The 22,073-nt window shown below is 32.5% G+C and overlaps 1 protein-coding gene across 2 annotated transcripts; it reads right to left on the reverse strand.

Annotated features, from left to right (window-relative positions):
- Window positions 1–10,541: 10,541 nt before the first annotated feature.
- LOC128178221 (lon protease homolog, mitochondrial-like) lies at window positions 10,542–22,020 on the reverse strand. Of its 2 annotated transcripts, none has more exons than XM_052845279.1 (22): window positions 21,508–22,020; window positions 21,193–21,281; window positions 20,837–20,956; window positions 20,547–20,596; window positions 17,640–17,765; window positions 16,918–17,057; window positions 16,559–16,620; window positions 16,374–16,441; window positions 16,224–16,282; window positions 15,728–15,811; window positions 15,483–15,614; window positions 15,181–15,269; window positions 14,864–15,002; window positions 14,506–14,628; window positions 13,841–13,984; window positions 13,400–13,525; window positions 13,127–13,243; window positions 12,867–13,007; window positions 12,581–12,746; window positions 11,690–11,904; window positions 11,319–11,483; window positions 10,542–11,062 (listed from the first exon to the last, which is right to left on the reverse strand). In XM_052845279.1, the coding sequence occupies exons 1-22, from the start codon at window positions 21,997–21,999 to the stop codon at window positions 10,901–10,903; spliced, it is 3,009 nt and encodes a 1,002-aa protein (XP_052701239.1). In that variant the 5' UTR covers window positions 22,000–22,020; the 3' UTR covers window positions 10,542–10,900. The 2 variants fall into 2 exon arrangements, with proteins under 2 accessions (XP_052701239.1, XP_052701238.1); XM_052845278.1 differs by having other exon boundaries at window positions 20,532–20,596.
- Window positions 22,021–22,073: the final 53 nt, after the last annotated feature.

A 22,073-nucleotide genomic window follows, 5' to 3' on the forward strand; every position in this document is an offset into this window, starting at 1 on the left:
AAACCTCTGGCAGTGTTATATTTATCCGACCAATAAAGCCGACTTGTCATTCATAAAGACCACAAAAACATAACACGAACGATTAAAGAAAATCCAACAAATGCGAATCGAGGTAGTTAAATCCTGAATGTATTCGCCATGTGGATGACAATTGTGTTATTGCATAAATGGTGTTGATTCGGGCTTTGATCTTGCACTGTTATATGATATGGACCGTTTATTTATCAAATTCTCTTTGTCATTGCTATTAAGAATTTCAGAAGGAGCAGTTGATTTGATGTGAACATAATGTTTTACGAAATATTTTGTGAATAAGTAATGATTTACTTTTATGGAAACTGTAGCCTATATTGTGTTTCTAACCTTTTCTTGATAAATCTTTCTTCCTAGAGAGTTTTGACTTGATTGTTTATTTCTCATTGGTTTGACAATGTTATTTATTTGATATAAGTAAACAAGTGCTAACTGGTATGATATAATTTTATTGTGAGACTTAAAAACCCACGACTTGTAAGTGTGCATTGTAGATTTGTGTGAAATTTAAAAGAATAATACAGGCATATACCGTAGGTGACAAGGCACTAACCTCTTTGTCCATAATATGTGAGGATGTAAAACTCGAAAGCTATGCATTTTCTTCTTGATGGTCCAGAACGGGTGACACAGGAAAGATGGGTTTTTGTGAAAACAACAAGACTTGGTTTAAATTCTTAATCATGTTGCAGTTTCTTTATGATATCTTTATTTTCAGCAGACTAAATGAGGTTTCTCATGAAGAATTAACATTACTTAAAATGTTACTCTTCATTTGCACAGTGTATAACAACTTTTAAACTTAATTAGTTACGTGTAAACTGTAACAGGAATATGACTTTTAAGAGAATAGTTACTCCAGAAGCTAGCGATGTTGCCGAATAGCTTTTTGTTAACTGGAAATCTTTACCATATATCAAATTCAAATGTTTAAGGATGCAAAACTGTCCTTCGCAAAGTACACACCAAAATCGTATAGTTTGCTTTATGAATATTTCAAATGCTTCAACATATACTGACTTTATTCAAATAAGAAGAAAACGATAGCCATTAGACGGATCTTCATGATAAAAAAATATCTTCAAGAAATTTCTATTTTTTAAAATATGATGACATGATTTATTAAATGAGTGGTTTTTAATAGGACGGGGGTGTATAAATATGATTGTGTAATTCAAACGTCGCCAAGATGACGGATATTAGGTCTGGAAGCATGGCTTCACCAAAAGTGTGCTGTTTTTTTTATACGTTGACACGCGACATTTTTTATCTTTCATGTCAAAGCAATCAGTGCACACTTGTTTTTATTTATACTTCCAGAAGCCAGTTTTAAGAAAGAAAATGCGACAGTTAGCTAAGCTTTATGTCCCTTTGAGGAATTGATACAAAGATGACATAAAAAGGGGTCTATACAATTTAAGGCAGACCTGTTTTAACGTCTAATCGATTCACATTTTTTCTCCTTAAGATAATTATGCTTAATAACGATAGCTAGACATTCTGAAGAAAATCCATAGCAAGACTCGTGATAAGGCATGTATTGCTTATGGGCTTACAAAATACATTGGCTAAGATCGACGTTGACATATCTTGTTTGAAACATTTTTGTCTGGAATCTGCGCAATAATGACCGCTTAAGTTTACCAGTTGTACCAAATTTCAGCTATTTTTAGATAACTATTCCGAAGATTTTAAATTGATTTGAAAAAAAACCCCATAACTTTGATTAGAATTTCGATATTATATATCCTTCCGACAAATAATTTGTATGAACGACTCTTTTAAATACAGAAGTTGATTGTAAAATATGTGCGAATGTTCTAGGGTACCATAAACTAAAGTTATTGACATTTTAATTATTTTAAAAATCTCTAAAAGGACAGGTTGAGATATCTTATAAAAATGTTTTGTATGGAAGAAATATTTTGATTAGGAATAAGGGACATTTTTCCTCTTTTCATTCCAAATCATATTAGAATGAAACATTTTATAAATCTACGTTCAAGCAATGAGAAAATTGTTAATCTCATAGTGTATAGTTACATTTCTTAAAGGAAAGGCAAATGCTTCATATCTTAGTGCTTAACAAATAAATATTTAACAAGATACAGTAATCAGAGCATAATATGTCAATATATCGTTGAATGTTTTCTATAACAAAGTTTTATTTTTTACCTTTGTAGGCAGTATCATCGTAGACGGAGTCGTTTATAGCATCAGAATGTCGCCATTAACATAATTAAACAATAAGATACAATAAAAAGATAGAATTGTTGTGGTGCGAGGCACATCTATCTCCATTCAAAATTGACTTTCGTGAATATATTTGGATATTCTGTTAAACAGACGTGTTTGATATAAACCTCAAACTTACATGAAATCGAAATGCCAAATGTTAATGTATTTGTCTAATCCAAAATAAGGATTATCATATCTGATGGCTTTACTTTTTCTATTTAAATATAATTTTGAAAGAAATTAATTTCATAGCAATCATTTTGTTACTAGTATCGATAAAGATAAAAAGATTAGATATTTAAAATGGTCCAACATTTCAAAGAGCCTAATCAATATACTTATTATGTAGTTATCATTGTCATAATGGCAATAAAAGATGTTACCCCATTAGAAATAACAACAGCGAAGCTAGTACTTACAATGCCTGCAACACTGATTCCTGAAGCAAAAAGTAATTTTTCAAAAAGGGTTAATGGGTTGGAAGTTACGTTTTTAAATAATACAAAGCAAAAGTACCTACTACAGCTACACTTTACTTATACTACTCAATGAATCAATACTACTGTTGCTACTGCTTCTTTAGTTAACTAAATAAATGTGGAATTATGACAACAGAAGCTGTGGAACAACTCTAGATTTGTAAGAATCTTGAGTTTTAAAGTCATAAACCGCTCACAACTAATATATAGTGTTTTTATTTTAAAATTCATTGTCTCCTTGACATTTATACATAATTATGATCTGAAGCTCTGCTAACTTTTTGCTATTCTGTGGCAGCGAAACGTCAGCGCTTTTGCAGACGATTGAAAGACGATAATGCCAACCATTTTAAGAAGTAATGCGAAATGGGAAGATTTATTCAGTACGCAGGAAATATAACACCTCTACATAATGTCTATCCTCGCTTCTATACATAAACAAATTTTGAAGAACCATATGACTTTGATGAATGTGCACTTCTCCTTTGTTGCACTTTACGTTAAGCATGGAATAATGGAAATTTTGGTTTTCATGATTTGCAGAGGTATAAACTGACGAGCTCTGTCACATTGTCTCGCCTGATATTTTCTTCAGATGTCTATCAAATGTTTTTGATGATATGAAAATGATCGCTAATCACGCAGTCCACTGCGTCACTTCCTTTCTCGTTTTAAATGCACCGGTATACAGTATGTGGTAGCTAATTGGCTATGAAGAATAACATAGCATTGGTAAACATGTCGAACTAAATTCAACAAAGTTTGCACAAACGATATAATCAGTTAACTGTTTTCTTTCAAAATGTATTGGACTTTTCATTTATTTTTTTTTTTTACATCACCTGACTGTATCAAAGGCATGGATATCTTTAGAAGGATCTACTCCTAAAGAACATAAAATCTTAATGTGTAGTGATTGTGGGGCTTTATGGCATAGGTGAGATGAGAGAAAAACTGGAATACTTTAATTATAAAATTGATAGTGCATATCATCTGCAACATGCGCTTTTGAGTACTTTAAAATAATACCGTCTATACTAACGACAGAAGTGCATAAATGGTGCAGAATTTCTGGAATCTGCCATTCTAATGTGTAAATATAATTGATATTTGCTTGAACCACGCATTTATGTATAAATGATAAAAGCAGAGACTGCAATTTTGTTCTCATAATTATAAGCTTGGAAATAAAACATATCTCTGAGAACATTTTTTTTTTTTGGAGATAATGACCCGTTTCAAAGGCAATATTTTGGCCACGAAATACATGTAATCTTACCTCAACTACATATTTAACGTTAAGATAATACTTTAAAATATATGCAATAACAAAATATACAATTACTGATGGATCATTCATGATGATGATATCTTATTTAAAAAATCACGTTACAAGCATTGCTATTTTGAGTGACCAAGGTCTCTGTAAGTCATGAAGAGCGCTAGCAAAACATTTTTTAACTAGAAATACATGTAATGTCATGACGTAAAAATTTTGTGTTTACACCCACCCAGTTAATTCAGAATTTACAACATGACAATATTACCATTTCCATGTAGCATATATAACTTAGTATGTGTAAAAGTCAATGTAATGTGATTGATATTTCCTTATACTCTTAGATTTACCTTACATTTATAGATATTTTTTACCAATAAACTTTTGCATGTATGAAGTTAAGAAAAGTTCTAAACATTTTAGACTAAACATTTATATAATTTTATAATATTTAAATACAAAACATTTTTTAAAATGAGATAAATATAGTTTTAAAATGGTCAAGAACAAACTCATGCTTTATTTTGATCATTTATTTATTTGTATATTTATTTATTTATTTTCATACAGGTTTCAATGTTGCAGGCATTGTAAACACAGTTTTATTTTCAAAACATAGTAACGACGTATTATTTAGTCTATTCTGTATCTCATTGAATAAAAATGAATCGTCTTGGCCATTTCTGAATATATAAATCTGTAAAATTACGGAAGTACTTGTACAAATATTTTGAAAATATTCAAATTTTAAAGTTTAAATATCAGTAATATCTCTTCTTTAATAACAGTTTATGACTGTAAATATCATATTTAAAATTTCAAGGTGAATTAGGTAAATCTTGTTGGTAAACTTATTCATGTAAATAGAGTATTGATGCGATAAATAGCATAGGTTTGGAGGAGCGAGAACATGTACTTGAAACGTTTAATGCTTTATCATATTTGGTCATGTCATGCAATTGATTTATCCAATTCAACTAGTTTTGACGAGTTTTAACTGGATCCATTTACTACTAATAAAATCAAAAATTCTAGAAGGAAGGAAAAGATGGAAAAGCAAAAACCATAACCTCAGCAGCAATGACGGATAGTGCTCTATACATAGACAGTCACTGGAGAGAGGTCAAAATACGGGTATAAAATTAGTTACAATAACGGATACAGCATGCATGCTCTCTCTCTCTATCTCTCTATGTCTCTCTCTCTCTCTCTCTCTCTCTCTCTCTCTCTTAGTTATTAATAAGTTTCATATCCACAAAGAATCGTGATTTTATGCACTTTAGGACATTAACGACCTTCATGTACAGAGGAGAATTATCCTATATTGTCTCCTTACGTCATATCTACCCCCCTGCTCGGTCATTCAAAATCAGAGACAACAAAACCTCTGGCAGTGCTATATTTATCCAGCCAATTAAACCGACTTGTTATTCATAAAGTAAAAGAAGCAACCACACAAAACATTTCAAGAAAATCCAACAAATGGGAACCGAAGTGGTTAAACCCTGAAAGCATTCACCATACGGATGGCAATTGTGGTATTACATAAATGTTCGGATTTTGTGCAAGAATTCTGGCTTTGATTTTGTACTGCTATATGACATGAATCGTTTTTAAATCAGAGGCATTTAACCATTGTGATTGGTTTTTATATAGAGAAGCGGTTTTGATGTGAAAAAAAAACATGACTGAATGTCTTCAAATGGCGTTACTTTCCGATAGATCTTCCTTGCTATGAATTGGCGGTTTATTTTTCTAGTCTGCAGCCAATGTTTTCAATAACAAATTAACTTTGACCATGAAAATTATTTATTAATTTCATACCGCTTATCGTGAATTCATTGTGAGACGCTCGAGCCAAATTGAATGTTTTGTAACCCATGCGCAGTGTACATTAGAATAATATTCAAACACACAAAGCTCACTCGCTACCACAACGTGAACAACGAAGAACAACGTGAACAACGAAGGTTTTTTTTTAAAGCTCTTTACGATTGATTGCTGAAAACAGGACTTTTTTTATATGCTTTTAAAACCATATAGACATTTTTTTTTATAAATATTGAATTTCTAATGCATAGTAGACTTTCTCTTCTTGAAAGAATTTTGATGGGTTTCGTGACATTTTCCAAGCCTAAAAAATCTAAATTAGGAATTGCATGCAGTGTACATACAAAAGTCTAGTTGTAATCTCTAGAAGATTCTCTGAAAAATACGTATTGTACATTAAGTTGCAGCAAAGAAAACCATTCGGTATCCAATTCCATTTGCACAGTAGTCACGCAATAGAGTAATGACGTAGCCGAAACGGAACAGAACATTTGTCCGCCGATCGTTCGCGTGCAGAAACGCACTGGTCCCATTCCTGCTCACCATAAATAAAGATTTAATGGATGGTTGCTAAATTTGGCGTCTTGGTTTATTTCCTTACAAGAGCTGAAAAATGTCAAGTTAGTAAGAAATGCGGGCTGAGAGTGGCAACAGGAAGTAAAAGATGAAACAATTTGTATGTTTCAGAAAAATAAACATTTTTATTTGTATTAAGATATAAACATCATTCATCATATCACACACATGCACAGAGAGAGAGAGAGAGAGAGAGAGAGAGAGAGAGAGAGAGAGAGAGAGAGAGTTAGCTGTCAAGTATCTGCATCATTTACGTAAAAGATCAAATCCATTTCGCAGATATTTTTATGAAGTCTAATCGATGTAAGAGATGAAAAACCCTCGCATACAAGTTGTAAAATACAGGCAAATGAAATAAAACACACCTAATATAGTTATGAAACATTAGCAAGGTGTTAACATTAGTATTATTGAAAAAACAAGTAATTTGACTGTTCTCCCTCAAAACATCCCGCTACTAATTTACCAATTAAACGATATTATCCAGGAAGTCTGCATATTTCAATTTGGTTTTTATTTCTGTTTTTATTGCTATAATACTTTATTTCTATAGGGCCCCAAGACGTGGGACCGTGGTATACGACATATCTGTACCTAGAAATGTAGAAATAAATATTGTTTTGATTTATTAAACATAATCGTAGCGTTTAAATATTTTTTATCTGTATCAATCATGTCTATTTTTGGTTAGCAAAATATCTAAAGCGTAAAAAGAGTTAAGAGAGTTAAGATATCTTTTTATGTAATCCTCATCGATTGAAAAACAAGGACAACTTTCTCCTTCGATGCAAAACTTTGATTGACATATTTCACAGAAGGCGACCAAATTACGAGCATTTATAAATGACAATTATGCACCTGTATATGTAGATTTTCGTAAAGCCTTCGATACAGTTATACATGAAGGCATTAAACTTAAACTTTACCAGTTAAATATAAATGGTCCTTTCTTCAATATATTGTGTAATATGTAAAGACAAAGCAACAATTATGTAAAAGTAGGTAACAAATTAACTCCCCCATATAGACCAGAAATAGGAGTTCGACAGGGAGATGTCATAAGCCCAAACATTTTAAAGATATTTTTAAATGATTTTTCAAAATTGCTTGATGAAGAAAGTATAAGATCTGTCAACTATCTGGAAAGAACATTAATTCACTGCTATCTGCTGATGACCTAGTATTATTATCAGATGACCACAAAGGATTGCAAAACAAACTAGATATACTTGAAAAATACTGCAAAGACTGGTGCTTAGAAATTAATGCAAGCAAGACTAAATTTGTCATTTTCAACAAAAGTGGTCACCTTATTAACGAGAAGTTCACTCTTGAAAATTCACACTTAGAATGTGTTAACAAATATAAATATTTAGGTATAATCATGTCCTCACGTGGCTCATTTAAAGAAGCAAGATCTGATCTATATAATAAAGCCCTCAAGGCCTCTTTCAAACTATTTAAAGACCTAAACTCTACCCAACCCCCTATCAAGACATTTTTACATCTCTTTGATCATATGATAAAACCTATTGCATTATATGGCTGTGAAATTTGGGGAACCCCATGCGCGGATCTAGAGGGGGGGTCGGGGGGGTCCCGACCCCCCCTGGAAAATGAAAATTTATTAAATTTACATAGTAAAATTATCGCGAAAATATGCCTCGGACCCCCCATGGCAAACACAATTATCCTTCGGACCCCCCCTGGAAAAATTTTCTGGATCCGCGCATGAACCCTTACATCACGCATACAAGAAAAAGACAAACATTTATATGATACCTTTAAAACTTGGGAAATGGAAAACTTAAATATCAAATTTTGTAAATATATATTAGGAGCTGGGAAAAAAAGCACAAATATTGCAATTATCTCTGAATTAGGACGATATCCTCTGTATTTTTCATTGATTCAAAGCATCTTATTATACTGGCATAGATTAGAATTATGTGAAGAATCTTCCCTGCTTCACCATGCGTATAAAGAAACTATTAATCTTAGTCTATCCAATGTTACCTCTTGGTACAAAAGCTTAGTCTATTTTAGTAAGAAATTTAACATTTCACTCTCTATATGTAAAAAGTACAAAACAACATGTTTTAAACAACAAGTTAAGAAAAATTTAAGAAAACTTTTTTAAATTACTGGACATTAAAACGTGAAGAGGGCTTAAACTCTGGAAAACTTGATACTTACTTTTTGTATAAAGAAAATTTTACAATGGAATCATATATGTTTATCCAATCTCATAATATAAGAAAAATACTTTGTAGATTCAGAATAAGTGCACATGACTTACGATTTGAAAGAGCTAGATATGAATTCTGTGCCCAAAATTGGAAATAAACTATTTATTATTATTATTATTATAGGATCAGAAAATTCAGATATTCAGATATTCACGAACAGTTTTATGTAAGAAAAATACTAATATATCAATTTTAATTTTAAAATCCCATTGTGTAAAACGACTATTCGACAAAATAGAATCCCTATCCAACCAGTTTAATGCAATTCTACAACTTCTACAACAATTTAAAAAAAAATAAAATACCAATGCAATGCATCAGCATATTTTGATACATATCGTCATTTATCAAATGTGATGTGTTGCAGTCTGTTTTCTGGAGTTTCTTCGTAAATGAAATACTTTTCTAACGATTGACATTGTGATAACCACAAAACCAAACCTAAGTATACTTTCTCTCTCTCTCTCTCTCTCTCTCTCTCTCTCTCTCTCTCTCTCTCTCTCTCTCTCTCTGTCTAAGGTGTTCTCAGTAACTATATATCGCTTGCAAATCACTATAAAATAAAGGAAACGAGAGAGAGAGAGAGAGAGAGAGAGAGGGGGCTTTTAATCCTGTATCTTCTCGCGGAACAGGATATTTCTCGGTGTATCACTAATGTAAAGACCAACCTTGGCCGTTGTTGATTAATTATACAACATCAATATTTTTAGCCAAAGTCACCTCCATCAAAGGATTGCTATTCCTTGGGGGCTTCATAGAAGTAGGAAAAGAAGGCCTTGACATTTTACCTCTGATGAAGATTTTATCTTTTCCCCTTTCTTTCACTCTTTCCATCTTTTCCTTCAAGGAACTCATTACTTTGATAATTTTACAAGAATAGACCAAGCACTACATGGCAGCTCTTATCAAACTGAGAAAAAAAAGTCACCACAATTTTTCTAGCCACATAAAATTGAAATGTCATTGTCATTAAACCCAAATTACAAACTAGGTAATGTCATTGAGGTATCAGATTTACAAATATTATTGAAAATTGTCTGTCTGATTGAGGTGTTGTATTTATTTATTTATTATATTTCTTTATTCATATACAAATGTACAATTGTAAATGATTTATCGGGAATTAAAAGCAGAAGTGTTTGAACTTAGCGGCTTTCTGCCAGTGCACTTTGTAATCAGATTTTATACACTCCATTCTGGAACACCTTATTTTAGTGATAGGGAATCATTCTTTCTGTGCTACGTGGTGATCATTCAAATACGGCCGGGTTATCTAATCCAATAAAAAACGAAGGGCTAAATGATAGATTTGATCACGTCCGATCGTACTTGATCACCTCGTAATATTCAGAGAATGATTTCTTATTATTTATGTTTATAAAATTTTTACCAATTGTTCAATTAAATCATTGCTAATTTACATTTTTTTCATTTGGTATAATAATACAAATTCCGCTTGCGCCACACAATACGTCACTGATGATTGGACTAAATACACTTAGATTTAGATGTTGAAATTATACTTCATTAATTAACCGTATACATGTATTACTTTTAACTGTACACATTCTGTATAGTCGATTTGTACAATTTTCAATGACAGTTGTGTAATTTACATTTATTTACAATTTAAGGAGAAGAACTCGGAAGTTGTTCAAACTTGTTTTTTAATCCTTTTTTTATATGATGTATACAATAAAATATTTAATCAATACACGTTGGCCTTGATGAGGTTTTCTCATTCCACTGACAAGAAAACAGATCTCCCCCCCCCAACCCCCCCCCCCCCAAATATCTAGTGGCATAAAATGTTAACGTAAAAGATGATTAAGTAGCTAGGAACAACCACACAATACATAAATATCACATTTATTACAAGTACTATTCATACACACTCTGCATGAAGTTAAATCATATCTTAAATTAAATCCATTCAAAATGTTTTATATCTTCTATATGGCCTCAGCTTCTTCATATTTTGTAACTGTTCATATCAGGCAATTGGTCTTCACACTAAACATCATAATTTTCATGGGCAATTGGTCTTTAGACTGAACGTTATAATTTTCATGAAGATTAATATTGTAATTGGCCAAGATGCTGACTCAAGTACTTTTATATTTAACATATCTCCTCTGGTCTTTTTAGTTCCACATGTTTACATTGTAACACAATATAACACTTTGTGCAGTGTTCGGTGTACTAATACTGTACTATCAGGACTGGGCCTCCTCCTTGGGGAATACTATGTCAAAAACTTCTTTGTAATGTTTCACAAAATGAACCTCCAGATCAGATTTCACAGCTTCATCCAAATCTTCAAATTTACTCCTGTTCTCTTCAGGGATTAACACACATTTCATTCCAGCTCTTTTGGCCTGAAAAAAAGTAACAAGGTTACATGATTTTTAAACCTCAAATGGAAATCAGTTGTGTATCAAAAGTGTTTGAGTAAAAGCTACATCTTTACTTTCTTCTTTCAAATATTGTTTTAACAAAGTTTTTTTTAATGTTGTCCCTATTTTCAAAAGAGAACACCTATTGTTAAAAAAGCAAACACTGCATCATTCAATCAAAATGTATTGCAGTATTTTTAACCAAAATAATATAATAACAGATATATATTTCACATACTGCTAGGAGTTTTTCCTTGAGTCCACCAATGGCTAATACTTTTCCGGTGAGAGTAATTTCCCCTGTCATCGCCACTTCCTGCCGACATGGGCGATTCATGGCTAGTGACATCAGTGCAGTCGTTATGGCGATTCCTGCACTGGGTCCATCCTTTGGCGTAGCACCCTAAACGAATATGAATATGAGATACAGATACATGTATTGGTATACAAGTAAAAATAGTACACACTATTATCAAAATATGACAGATTTAAAACAAGAAGAATTCAACTACAATACTAAATAGAGGTAAGTTAAGTTTGATGCTAGTTTTTCAAAAGAATTATAATAAAATAGATTTAACAAGATAGGCATCTGACTTCAATACTTACCTCTGGGGAGTGGAGATGGATGCTAGATGTTTGGAAGAATTCGTTGTCGGGGTCTATCTCGTTGAGCAGAGTCTTGGAGTAGGTGTAGCCGATCTTACTGCTCTCCTCCATCACCTTGGCCATGTTACCGGTCACACTTAGGGTTGGAGCGCCCCCTTTCTCCTGGTCCTTGGCTGGGGGCAGTTTGACACACTCCAGGTACAGAGTAGTACCACCTGCAATAACAAAATTCAAATGTACTTGGTACCTGCTTCTAACATTGTTTTTCTCTTGTTGTATGTGTAATGATATCTCAGCAATGTATCAAAATTATTAAATCTTTATGTTCACCCAGTTTAAGATAATATGATTTGGTGAAAATATTTCCAAAGAAAATCACAATTTACTGTAATTTACGTATCAAATTCGACTATGTTTTCTACTAAGCAATTTTGGCAAAATGCAGCTTCTGCCATATCAAGTAGAGTGTCAACTGTCAAACATGTTTATAAATAAGCACATTCAGAAATGCACTCATTCAAATCCATGACAACCTGTTCCAAACTCCATATACACTAGATATAATATATTTACAGTGCCTGAAATGCATAGGATTTCAGCATAGCATGCAGGGTAAAATCTCAAAAAATTTCTTTCTATTATAAAAGCATTTGATATGCTTGTCCTGTTGAGAGTTTTCTCTTATCAGATATTCATTGAATCCAAATCAGTTAAATTTGTTGTTTTTTATTTACCATGTGATTGGGATTTCATGTATTTATCTTTACTTTGCTGCAGCATTTTACACATTTATTTTGCTTTTTATAATTTAGCTTTTTTTATCAGTTATCATAACTCTGGTTCAGCTTTTCTTTCATTCCGTGATACATGCCACTCCACCTAGTCACCTACCATAACCAGTCCAGGCCAGCCCAGTAACCACTCCCGGCGGTGTGACATCATACATCCTGTCTGTCTGGAATATCGGCAGACCTATGAACTTCTTCAGCGTGTTGTCCGAAACTTCTACCTTCTCCGTCTCTTTTTTGGCAATCGATAAAGCACATTTTCTATATATCTGTAAAATATATTTTACATAATAGAGACAATACACTAAAGGTTTACACAATCCATAAAGGATACCTAAACCTAATCATCGTTAAGTTTAAGAAAATTTAAAGAACTATTCAAAACACACCTTTTCAATATGCTTCTGTAGATTTCTGACGCCGCTTTCTCGACAGTAAGAGTGTATCAAAGTCTTCAAAGCATCATCATATATGTTAACTTGCTCCTTTTTAATACCTGAGTTTGTCTCAGCTTGTGGAACTAAGTATCTCTGAAATACAAGACATCAAACACTCATGTAAATACTTTAATAATTGAAAGCATAAGATTTCTAATTGGACTTTCAGTGTCAATTTTCAATGCAACAGAGGTCATTTATAGAAGTCTAACCTGTGCTATTTGGAATTTCTCGTCAGCAATGTAACCCGACACTTCAATCACTTCCATCCTGTCTAGTAATGGATCAGGAATGGTTCCAATATCATTGGCAGTGCTAATAAATAAGACCTGAAAATGCAAAATTATTTTTTATTTAAGATATACCGGTACATAAATATCACTATTAATTTCAAATGGAAAAGGGTTTTTATTACAAAGAGAGACAAAATAAAAGAATACATTAACACTTATTATTGTCTAGTATGTTAATAAATGACTTTTGACCTTTGACACATCTATTGGTACATCCAGGAAATGGTCCAGGAAGTTGGCATTTTGCTCGGGGTCTAACAATTCCAGCAGGGCTGCGGCAGGATCTCCATGGAGTCTGTTGCTGCCTATCTTATCAACCTACACAATGGAAAAATACAACTGTTCTCTAGTAAATGTCCTCAATAAACTACAATGCTTGATAAACAGACAAAGAACTGTAAGTTAAAATTTTTTTAATATGTCTTTTTAATTTGTTAATTGTCAGTTATGGCTAAATTCTGAACAACTGACTTCTGCGATCAAGCAGCCATTTTCTTCATTTCCTTTTACAAACTTTGCAAAAGTTGCAGTCAGGATAGTCATCACACCTGTAAATTGCTTTTAATTTTCAGTGCAGGAAAAAAATATGAATGTAATTTGTACTCAGCTAAGAGTTTATAGACCGTGACACACCTCATCAATCAGGACCAGCGGGTTCATGGACTTGGTCTTCTTCAGACACTGGATCATCTTGCCGGGCATGGCTCCCACGTAGGTCCTCCTGTGTCCCTTGATTTCTGATACATCATACATCCCTCCAACACTGAACCTATAGTACTGCAAAAGAGATCAAAAATGTGTAAAACGATCTACAGTTCTGAACTAACTAATTGATTTAATAAAGTAAGCTATAAAGTGAGAACTTGTACATTATTTAATAAGCTTTACCAAACATCGTTATCTCAAACTTGATGGTACCATTACAAAAGACATTCAACAATTATTTCTGTCAAATATTGACCAAGGTTTATGTGACTCAGACTCACTACAACATATCCATAGTATTCAAGATATCAATGTGAGAGATACTGTTTGAAGTTCAAATCACTCTAAATGTTGTAAATACTGTATATCAGGTAATTTTTGTGATGATCTAATTTTCACTTTTTTTTTCGCAATCTCTTTTAAATCCCCAATAATTGAATATGCAGAAATTATATCCTGTATCATTTTCTATAAGGAACTTTTTAAATCACAAAAAATGACTAACGCAAATTAAAAATGTGACAGATTTTCCCCATTTTCACAAATATTGTGAAACAGGAAAAAAAAATGGATATGCGGTAGCATACACATACCTCTCTCCCCAGTGCCCTTGCTATAGATTTGGCTATGCTTGTTTTTCCTACACCAGGAGGACCTTGGAAACACAGAATCTTCCCTTGCGTGCTTCCTTTCAGTTGACTGACTGCAATGAATTCCTGCAAAAAAATGAATAACAAGCTGTACACTTATCGGTAATCTGATGTCTTCTACATGTAGAGTTACATTTTAACATGGTAAATTTAAAAGATAAAATTTCTCTACAAACTTTTGCTATAAATGAATATTTCAATTCAACTTTCTTCTACATAAATCCTTTGATATAAAACTATGACAAACACTTCAAAATGCTACTCCCTACTCAATATTCATGTATTTCAATACAAATCATACCATGATTCTGTCTTTGACATCTTTCATGCCATAGTGGTCCTCTTCTAAGATTTCCTTTGCTTTGGTGAGTTCTAGATTTTCTTCAGTAAATTTCCCCCATGGTAAAACTGTTAGCCAGTCCAGGTAATTACGGGTAACACTAATGTTTAAGATACAGTATTTATTATTAGCCTTCACTGACTTACAAGTAATAAAAAAAGTACTTGTACATGTTTTTTTTTTCATGTTTACATATTCATTTATTTACATACATGAATCAAATGTACTGATTTTGGACTACTATAGTAGTACTATTTCTGACTGCTTTCTCTGCATACCTAAACTCTGAGGAATGGTTGTCCAGGATCGATAATTTAGTAAGCTCTTCATTGATAACCTCCATTATTGGATCAGGTACTTCCAAACCCTTTAAATATCAAATCAAAACTTGTATTCTGCCATATTTTTTCCACAGGTAATTTTGATCTGACAAATTCTTATCCATGTAACTTTAAGTTTATAAAAGTCCATCAAGAATTCTTAACATATTTTTCTTTAAAATACTCCTTTTTTTGATTTAATACTTCTTTTCACTTCTTTCATTTTCTCTTTTTTTATTTGGTAACTTTCTGTACTTTACCTCTAATCTTGCTTTGAACTTCTCCGCGATGGCATCCTTGTCGTCCTTTTCCATTCCCAGCTCCTTCTTAATCAGCTTCAACTGCTCTCTTAGGATAAAATCTCTGTGTTGTTTCCGTACTTTCTCTTCCACCTGAAAAATTCACAGGATTAAGTGTTAAGCTAACCTTAAAACAAAATAGAATTTCAGTGGCTTTTAAATGAATACAACAAGCAAGGTAAGAAAGTTCAATTCAGTTTTATCACCTCTTCTCCAATTTTCTTTTGAAGTTTGTTTCTTTCAAATTCTTTCTTCAGTAGAGTTAGCACCATGTGTAGTCTTTCTGATACCTATATGTAGATTTCAACATACCATAATAAGATATTCATAAAATGAAATCATCTCTTTGATAATGGTAAAAATCAAGCAAATCATTTTTTTTTATAAACAAGCACATTTTTAAACTGAACATAATTTATGAAAAAAATCACATTGCTAAAATCATGGAAAATGAGTCCTTTAAAAAAAATAAAATATTCATGTACATGTATGAAAAAAAATATATTTATGACTACACTATTCTCTATTATGACTACATTATTTTCTCAAATTCATATCTAATTTCGAATTCAAATATATTGTATGATTAAATGAATATACATGTACATGTTATTAAAAACATCTTTTCAGTAAATAACCCAAACATATGTACATAAAGTACTATGTGAGTATTTTTAATTTTTATAGTATAAATGTACTTACATCCAGTTCCTCCAAAACTGACTGTAAATCGGATGATTCTGCTGCAGTTAGTTGAGCACCTGTAAAAACAAAATTTAACATATAACATCTCTTAGAATATACAGGTATTATATGAACTTCATTTATTTTGTAGTCATATTGTGTACAAACCTAAATCACTTATATATACAGGGTTATCATTAAATCTGTTGTGCTGAATCATGTAGGCTAAATTCTCCCTGAAATGAAGTAAAAAAAAAAAAAAAATTAAATCATTAATACACGAACAATAAAAGTAGATTCAAACATTGTGTGCAATTTTAGAATCTTAATCTGATAATCCAGTAACTACACACCTGTATATTGGATTAAGTGATATGATATCTCTGATTGTTTCTACTACTGCTGCTGTAGTGGCCTACAATGAAAAACAAACTTATGTCACAAAACTTTGGTAAATTAAAATAGTAAAGTATAAATTGCATTATAACCAATGAATTTTAATGATTTATGATTAAAAAAAAGCTTATTCCATAACATCTTACTGCCTACGTTTTTTTTAATAAAAATTCAAATGTATATGTAGAGTCATGAAAATGAACAAATTTTCAAGCGTACTGAAAATTCACTACACACATTTTATTAGTACATTGTAGATACCATGTACCAGAATACACTAATATGATGAGGATAAGTACTAAGTAAGCATTTTTACTTTCATCTGATCACTGTATTCGTAGGATTGGTCCTTGACATTCTCTGTTTCCACCATTAAAATCTTGTTCGAAGACACAGGTTTGACAACACTCTCATCTATCTTTTCTCCCATAGGAGGTGGTGTTGGGGTGTTTAGTGCTACAATCAAAATACATTTACAGTACATTAATTTTGTAATCTAACATATAAAACCCGACAAAATATTTATGGTAAATCTACTTTGTCAAAGCAAAAATGATTACTGTTTTTCCAATTAATTTTTTTCAACATGTTCTTTGGTACAAAATAATATAAAACAATATATGTATATTAAAATCCATTTAATGATTAAGCTAGAAGTAGAAAATGAAAAATTGAGTTTCTGTTTTCTCTTTAACCACGACAAAATAAAATTAAAAATAAATGCTGTAGAACATCAAATCTTCTTAGATTGACTCCTGCAGGAATTTTTCAGTAGCTTTTATGAATAATACAGCTTATTTTCAAATACAGCTTATTTCTCAGAAGAAAATGTCTGCAAGAAGTAAGAGGCTTATTTTCAAGGGAAAACTATCATCAAATATTATCAAAAAGTGGCTTATTTTAGGAATTCATAACACTTTCAAGAGAAATGCATTTAATTTGCATGAAAATAAAGAAAAATTACTTTGATTGTATGTGTGTACCATTATCTTTTATTTTTTGCTTTATTGAAAAATAAGTAGATTAAAATCAACCTACGTTCAATTGGTTTCTCCTCTACTTCAGTTATCTCTGTTTTTTCTTCCTCATTTCCATTGTTGTTCTTTCCATTCTTTCTTCTTTTCATTTTTCTTTTGCTGTCATTTTTCTCTTGAACTGTTTTGACTAAATCAAGAGATAAATAAAATAAAATAATTCAACATGGAAGCTTATAGAACAAAAAAGGTTACTTCCCTAAAACAAGAGGCCCATGGGCCAATTCGCTCACCTGAGGAACAATAGGTATGATAAAATCAGCTTGATGGACTATCTGGACAATGTACAATAATACATGTTGATCCTGTATAAATAAAATCCATTTTCCCCTGGATATTCTTATGTTTATAATCATTAGTCCCTTTTCTAACAGGACGATTTTATAGTCATATCATATGTTGAGTATTGCAGTTCTCGAAAAGATCCTTAACAATTGTTTATATATGGGATATAAACGTACATAAACTCTGAACCTTCTTGTGAGGCCTAAGAATTGTCCTGGGGCCAAAGTCTTAACAATTATAAAGAATCAGCTGGCTGATTAGTTTCTGATAAGAAGATTTTTAAAGATTTACCATATATATTCCTTTGTTAAACTTTGAACCCCCATTTTGGCCCCACCCTACCCCTGGGGATCATGATTTTCACAACTTTGAATTTACACTACCTGTGGACGCTTCCACACAAGTTTAAGCTTTCCTAGCTGATTAGTTTCTGAGAAGAAGATTTTTAAAGATTTACCATATATATTCCTATGTAAAACTTTGACCTTCCATTGTGGCCCCACCCTACCCCCGGGGGTCATGATTTTCACAACTATGAAAATACACTTCCTGATGATGCTTCCACACAAGTGTCAGCTTTACTGGCTGATTAGTTTCTGAGAAGAAGATTTTTAAAGATTTACTCTATATATTCCTATGTAAAACTTCGATCCCCCATTGTGGCCCCACCCTACCCCCGGGGGTCATGATTTTCACAACTTTGAATCTACACTACCTGAGGATACTTCCAGACAAGTTTCAGCTTTCCCGGTCTTATGGTTCATGAGAAGAAGATTTTTAAAGATTTACTCTATATTTTCCTATGTTAAATTTCGACCCCCCATTGTGGCCCCACCCTACCCCCGGGGGTCATGATTTTCACAAATTAGAATTTACACTACCTGAGGATGCTTCCACACAAGTTTCAGCTTTCCTGGTCTTATGGTTCATGAGAAGAAGATTTTTAAAGATTTACTCTATATATTCCTATGTAAAACTTTGACCCCCCACTGTGGCCCCACCCTACCCTCGAGGGTCATGATTTTCACAAATTAGAATTTGCACTACCTGAGGATGCTTCCACTCAAGTTTCAGCTTTCCTGGTCTTATGGTTCATGAGAAGAAGATTTTTAAAGATTTACCCTATATATTCCTATGTTAAACTTTGACCCCCCATTGTGGCCCCACCCTACCCTCGGGGGTCATGATTTTCACAAATTAGAATTTACACTACCTGAGGATGCTTCCACTCAAGTTTCAGCTTTCCTGGTCGTATGGTTCATGAGAAGAAGATTTTTAAAGATTTACCATATATATTCCTATGTAAAACTTCGACCCCCCATTGTGGCCCCACCCTAGCCCCGGGGGTCATGAATTTCACAACTTTGAATCTACACTACCTGAGGATGCTTCCACTCAAGTTTCAGCTTTCCTGGTCGTATGGTTCATGAGAAGAAGATTTTTAAAGATTTACCATATATATTCCTATGTAAAACTTCGACCCCCCATTGTGGCCCCACCCTAGCCCCGGGGGTCATGAATTTCACAACTTTGAATCTACACTACCTGAGGATGCTTCCACACAAGTTTCAGCTTTCCTGGCTTTCTGGTTCTTGAGAAGAAGATTTTTGAAAATATCTCGAAATTTTTCATTAATTTCTAATTATCTCCCCTTGAAAACGGGTGTGGCCCTTAATTTTCACAACTTTGAATCCCCTTTGCCTAAGGATGATTTGTGCCAAGTTTGGTTGAAATTGGCCTAGTAGTTCTTGAGAAGATGTTGAAAATGTGAAAAGTTTACGGACAGACGGACAGACAGACAGACGGACGGACAGACGGACGACAGACAAAATGTGATCAGAATAGCTCACTTGAGCTTTCAGCTCAGGTGAGCTAAAAAAGATGAAAAATTTATTTTTCCTTTAGTTCCTATCTTGCTATTTTGAAAAAAAAAATGCTTTTGCTGAAAAATCAAAATCAAACAAATATATAATGACTGGTTCTGTTGAACATTATACTATGTGCTTTTACATGTATATCTTTAATACAAACATGTAGTAACAATTTTAACATGCATTACTGGTAAAGTCAATTTCATCTTAAGCTTCACTAGTTATTCACCTAAATTTACATTTTCCAGTGTCTTTGCCTGTGATAACACTACGTTTCGATTTTGTACTATATAACCCATAACATCAAATTGGGGCGCCAGCGGGGTTTGCTTATTTATATTTAAATATTTAATCGTACAATGGCTTAAAATTATATAAATATATGTAATATTAAGGAATCATTCTTTGAATATTATGAGGTGATAATTTCGGTCGGGGCGTGATCAAATCAGGCTTTATTGGATTTGATCATGCCCCGACTGAAATTATCACCTCATAATACTCAAAGAATAATTCCTTATTCCTTATTTGACTTCAATTCTAAGGGTCACTCAAAAATGAAATCTTGTTTTGTATTTACAAATAACGGTATATGCATATTTAAATGTTAAAGAGGAGCTTAGTGTTGACAGGAAATAAGATCAAAACAAAACAGGCTTGTTCAATATAAAAATCATTGATAATGAGAGTAAAAATAGGGATAACAATGTTACAAGATCTTTAGTTAGCTGTGAACATACGTGAAGGAACTGCACCTGTAGGGAATGGTTCAGCATCTTCTGGTAGAACTTCTGTTATCTTTATTCTACATAAAGGAAAAAGGAAATTATTACATGATGAGCTGTTCCCTTAAAATAACATAGTAAAAATAATCTAAAGCTAGATTTTATTACAAATCTCCCTTTACAACACCTTAGTTTAAAAATATACTTCAGTCAACAACAAAACAAACAAAAAAAACTGAAATTATTTGCTTAAATGAGAAATCCAATTTTTGTAAAATTAACCATAAATAATTATTAATCTTTTATAGCCATAAACAAACCTTCTGTGGCAGTTGACAATCAATCTAACTTTTGTTTTCATATCCTGCAACTCAGCAATTTGAACAAAGGTTCCAATCTTATAGATATCATCCAAAGATGTTACACAATCAGCTTCATTTCTGGTGGGGATAAAAATACATATCATTAGTTTTATCTATGATAAACAAATACTTTCTTTGAAGGACAGTGAATATCAGAGGTTTTTCTGGGTTAACAACCTTTACCTATATAATTTTTTTGTTATGGAAATTCTATTGAAATAAATTCTCGCAATATGTGGCCTTGAATTGTCATATGACTTGCATTATGATCTGTGGCTAGTTATAAAGATTTATGTATGTGTAGAAAGACTTACGAATCACTTTTCTTTAGGAAAACTCCTGCATATGGTTGATTTAATCTTACTTTTCTTCTCAATAACTCCATCAATTCTGGATCTTTAATCTACAAATATAGCCACAGTCTTACTAATAATGATCAATTATAATAAAGAAATAAAAGGTTATTTCATCAAAAGGTTTGAAGAATTGTTCTTGAATTAAGTTAAATATTTGAAATAATGATGGACATTTTCTCTAATTTAAAGAAAGTAAATATTATAGTATTTTTAATAAAATAAAGTAAGAGACTTGAATTTAAAAAAAAAAACTCACACACACACAAAACATACCTCTAACATTTTACTAAATTTCGGGAAAACAGGATTTCGGTTTACTGCTAAAACAGGTACCCTTGGGAAGTAATCAGGGACAGTGAGGGGTGTTGGAAGATACTGAGACTGGGACCCCTGCCAAGAGGGGTTGTCTCCTCCATCCTCTGAATCCCCGGGATTTTCCTGACTCGAATATACCCTTAAGCATTGCCTTTGCACAGACAAGGCCCGTTTGCCTTGATTCAAGAAACATTTATTCCAAACAGAGAATTTTCTAGAATTACATAAACTGTTTTCCACAGAAGAAATGTGATGCAACCTTCGCCCTGCCGATTCCTTCACCGTTTTTGTCTGAGGTGTACATAAATTACGGATAGAGTTGGATCTTAAATTTTCACAAACTGAGTGTCGTTGCTTTGAAGAACATAAATATTGCCTATGGCTTCCAGTTAATCCAAAATGTTTCGTATTATAATAACATGTGCGAAAGTTTCGTATGAAGGTCGCCATTTTTAACTTTACTTCCGGTGTAAACAAAATTAGGTAAGACATTCGTGTTTTATTCGCATGCCAAATTTTCAATA

This window comes from Crassostrea angulata, chromosome 3 (genome assembly GCF_025612915.1).
Source record: "Crassostrea angulata isolate pt1a10 chromosome 3, ASM2561291v2, whole genome shotgun sequence".
Classification (NCBI taxonomy): Eukaryota; Metazoa; Mollusca; class Bivalvia; order Ostreida; family Ostreidae; genus Magallana; species Magallana angulata.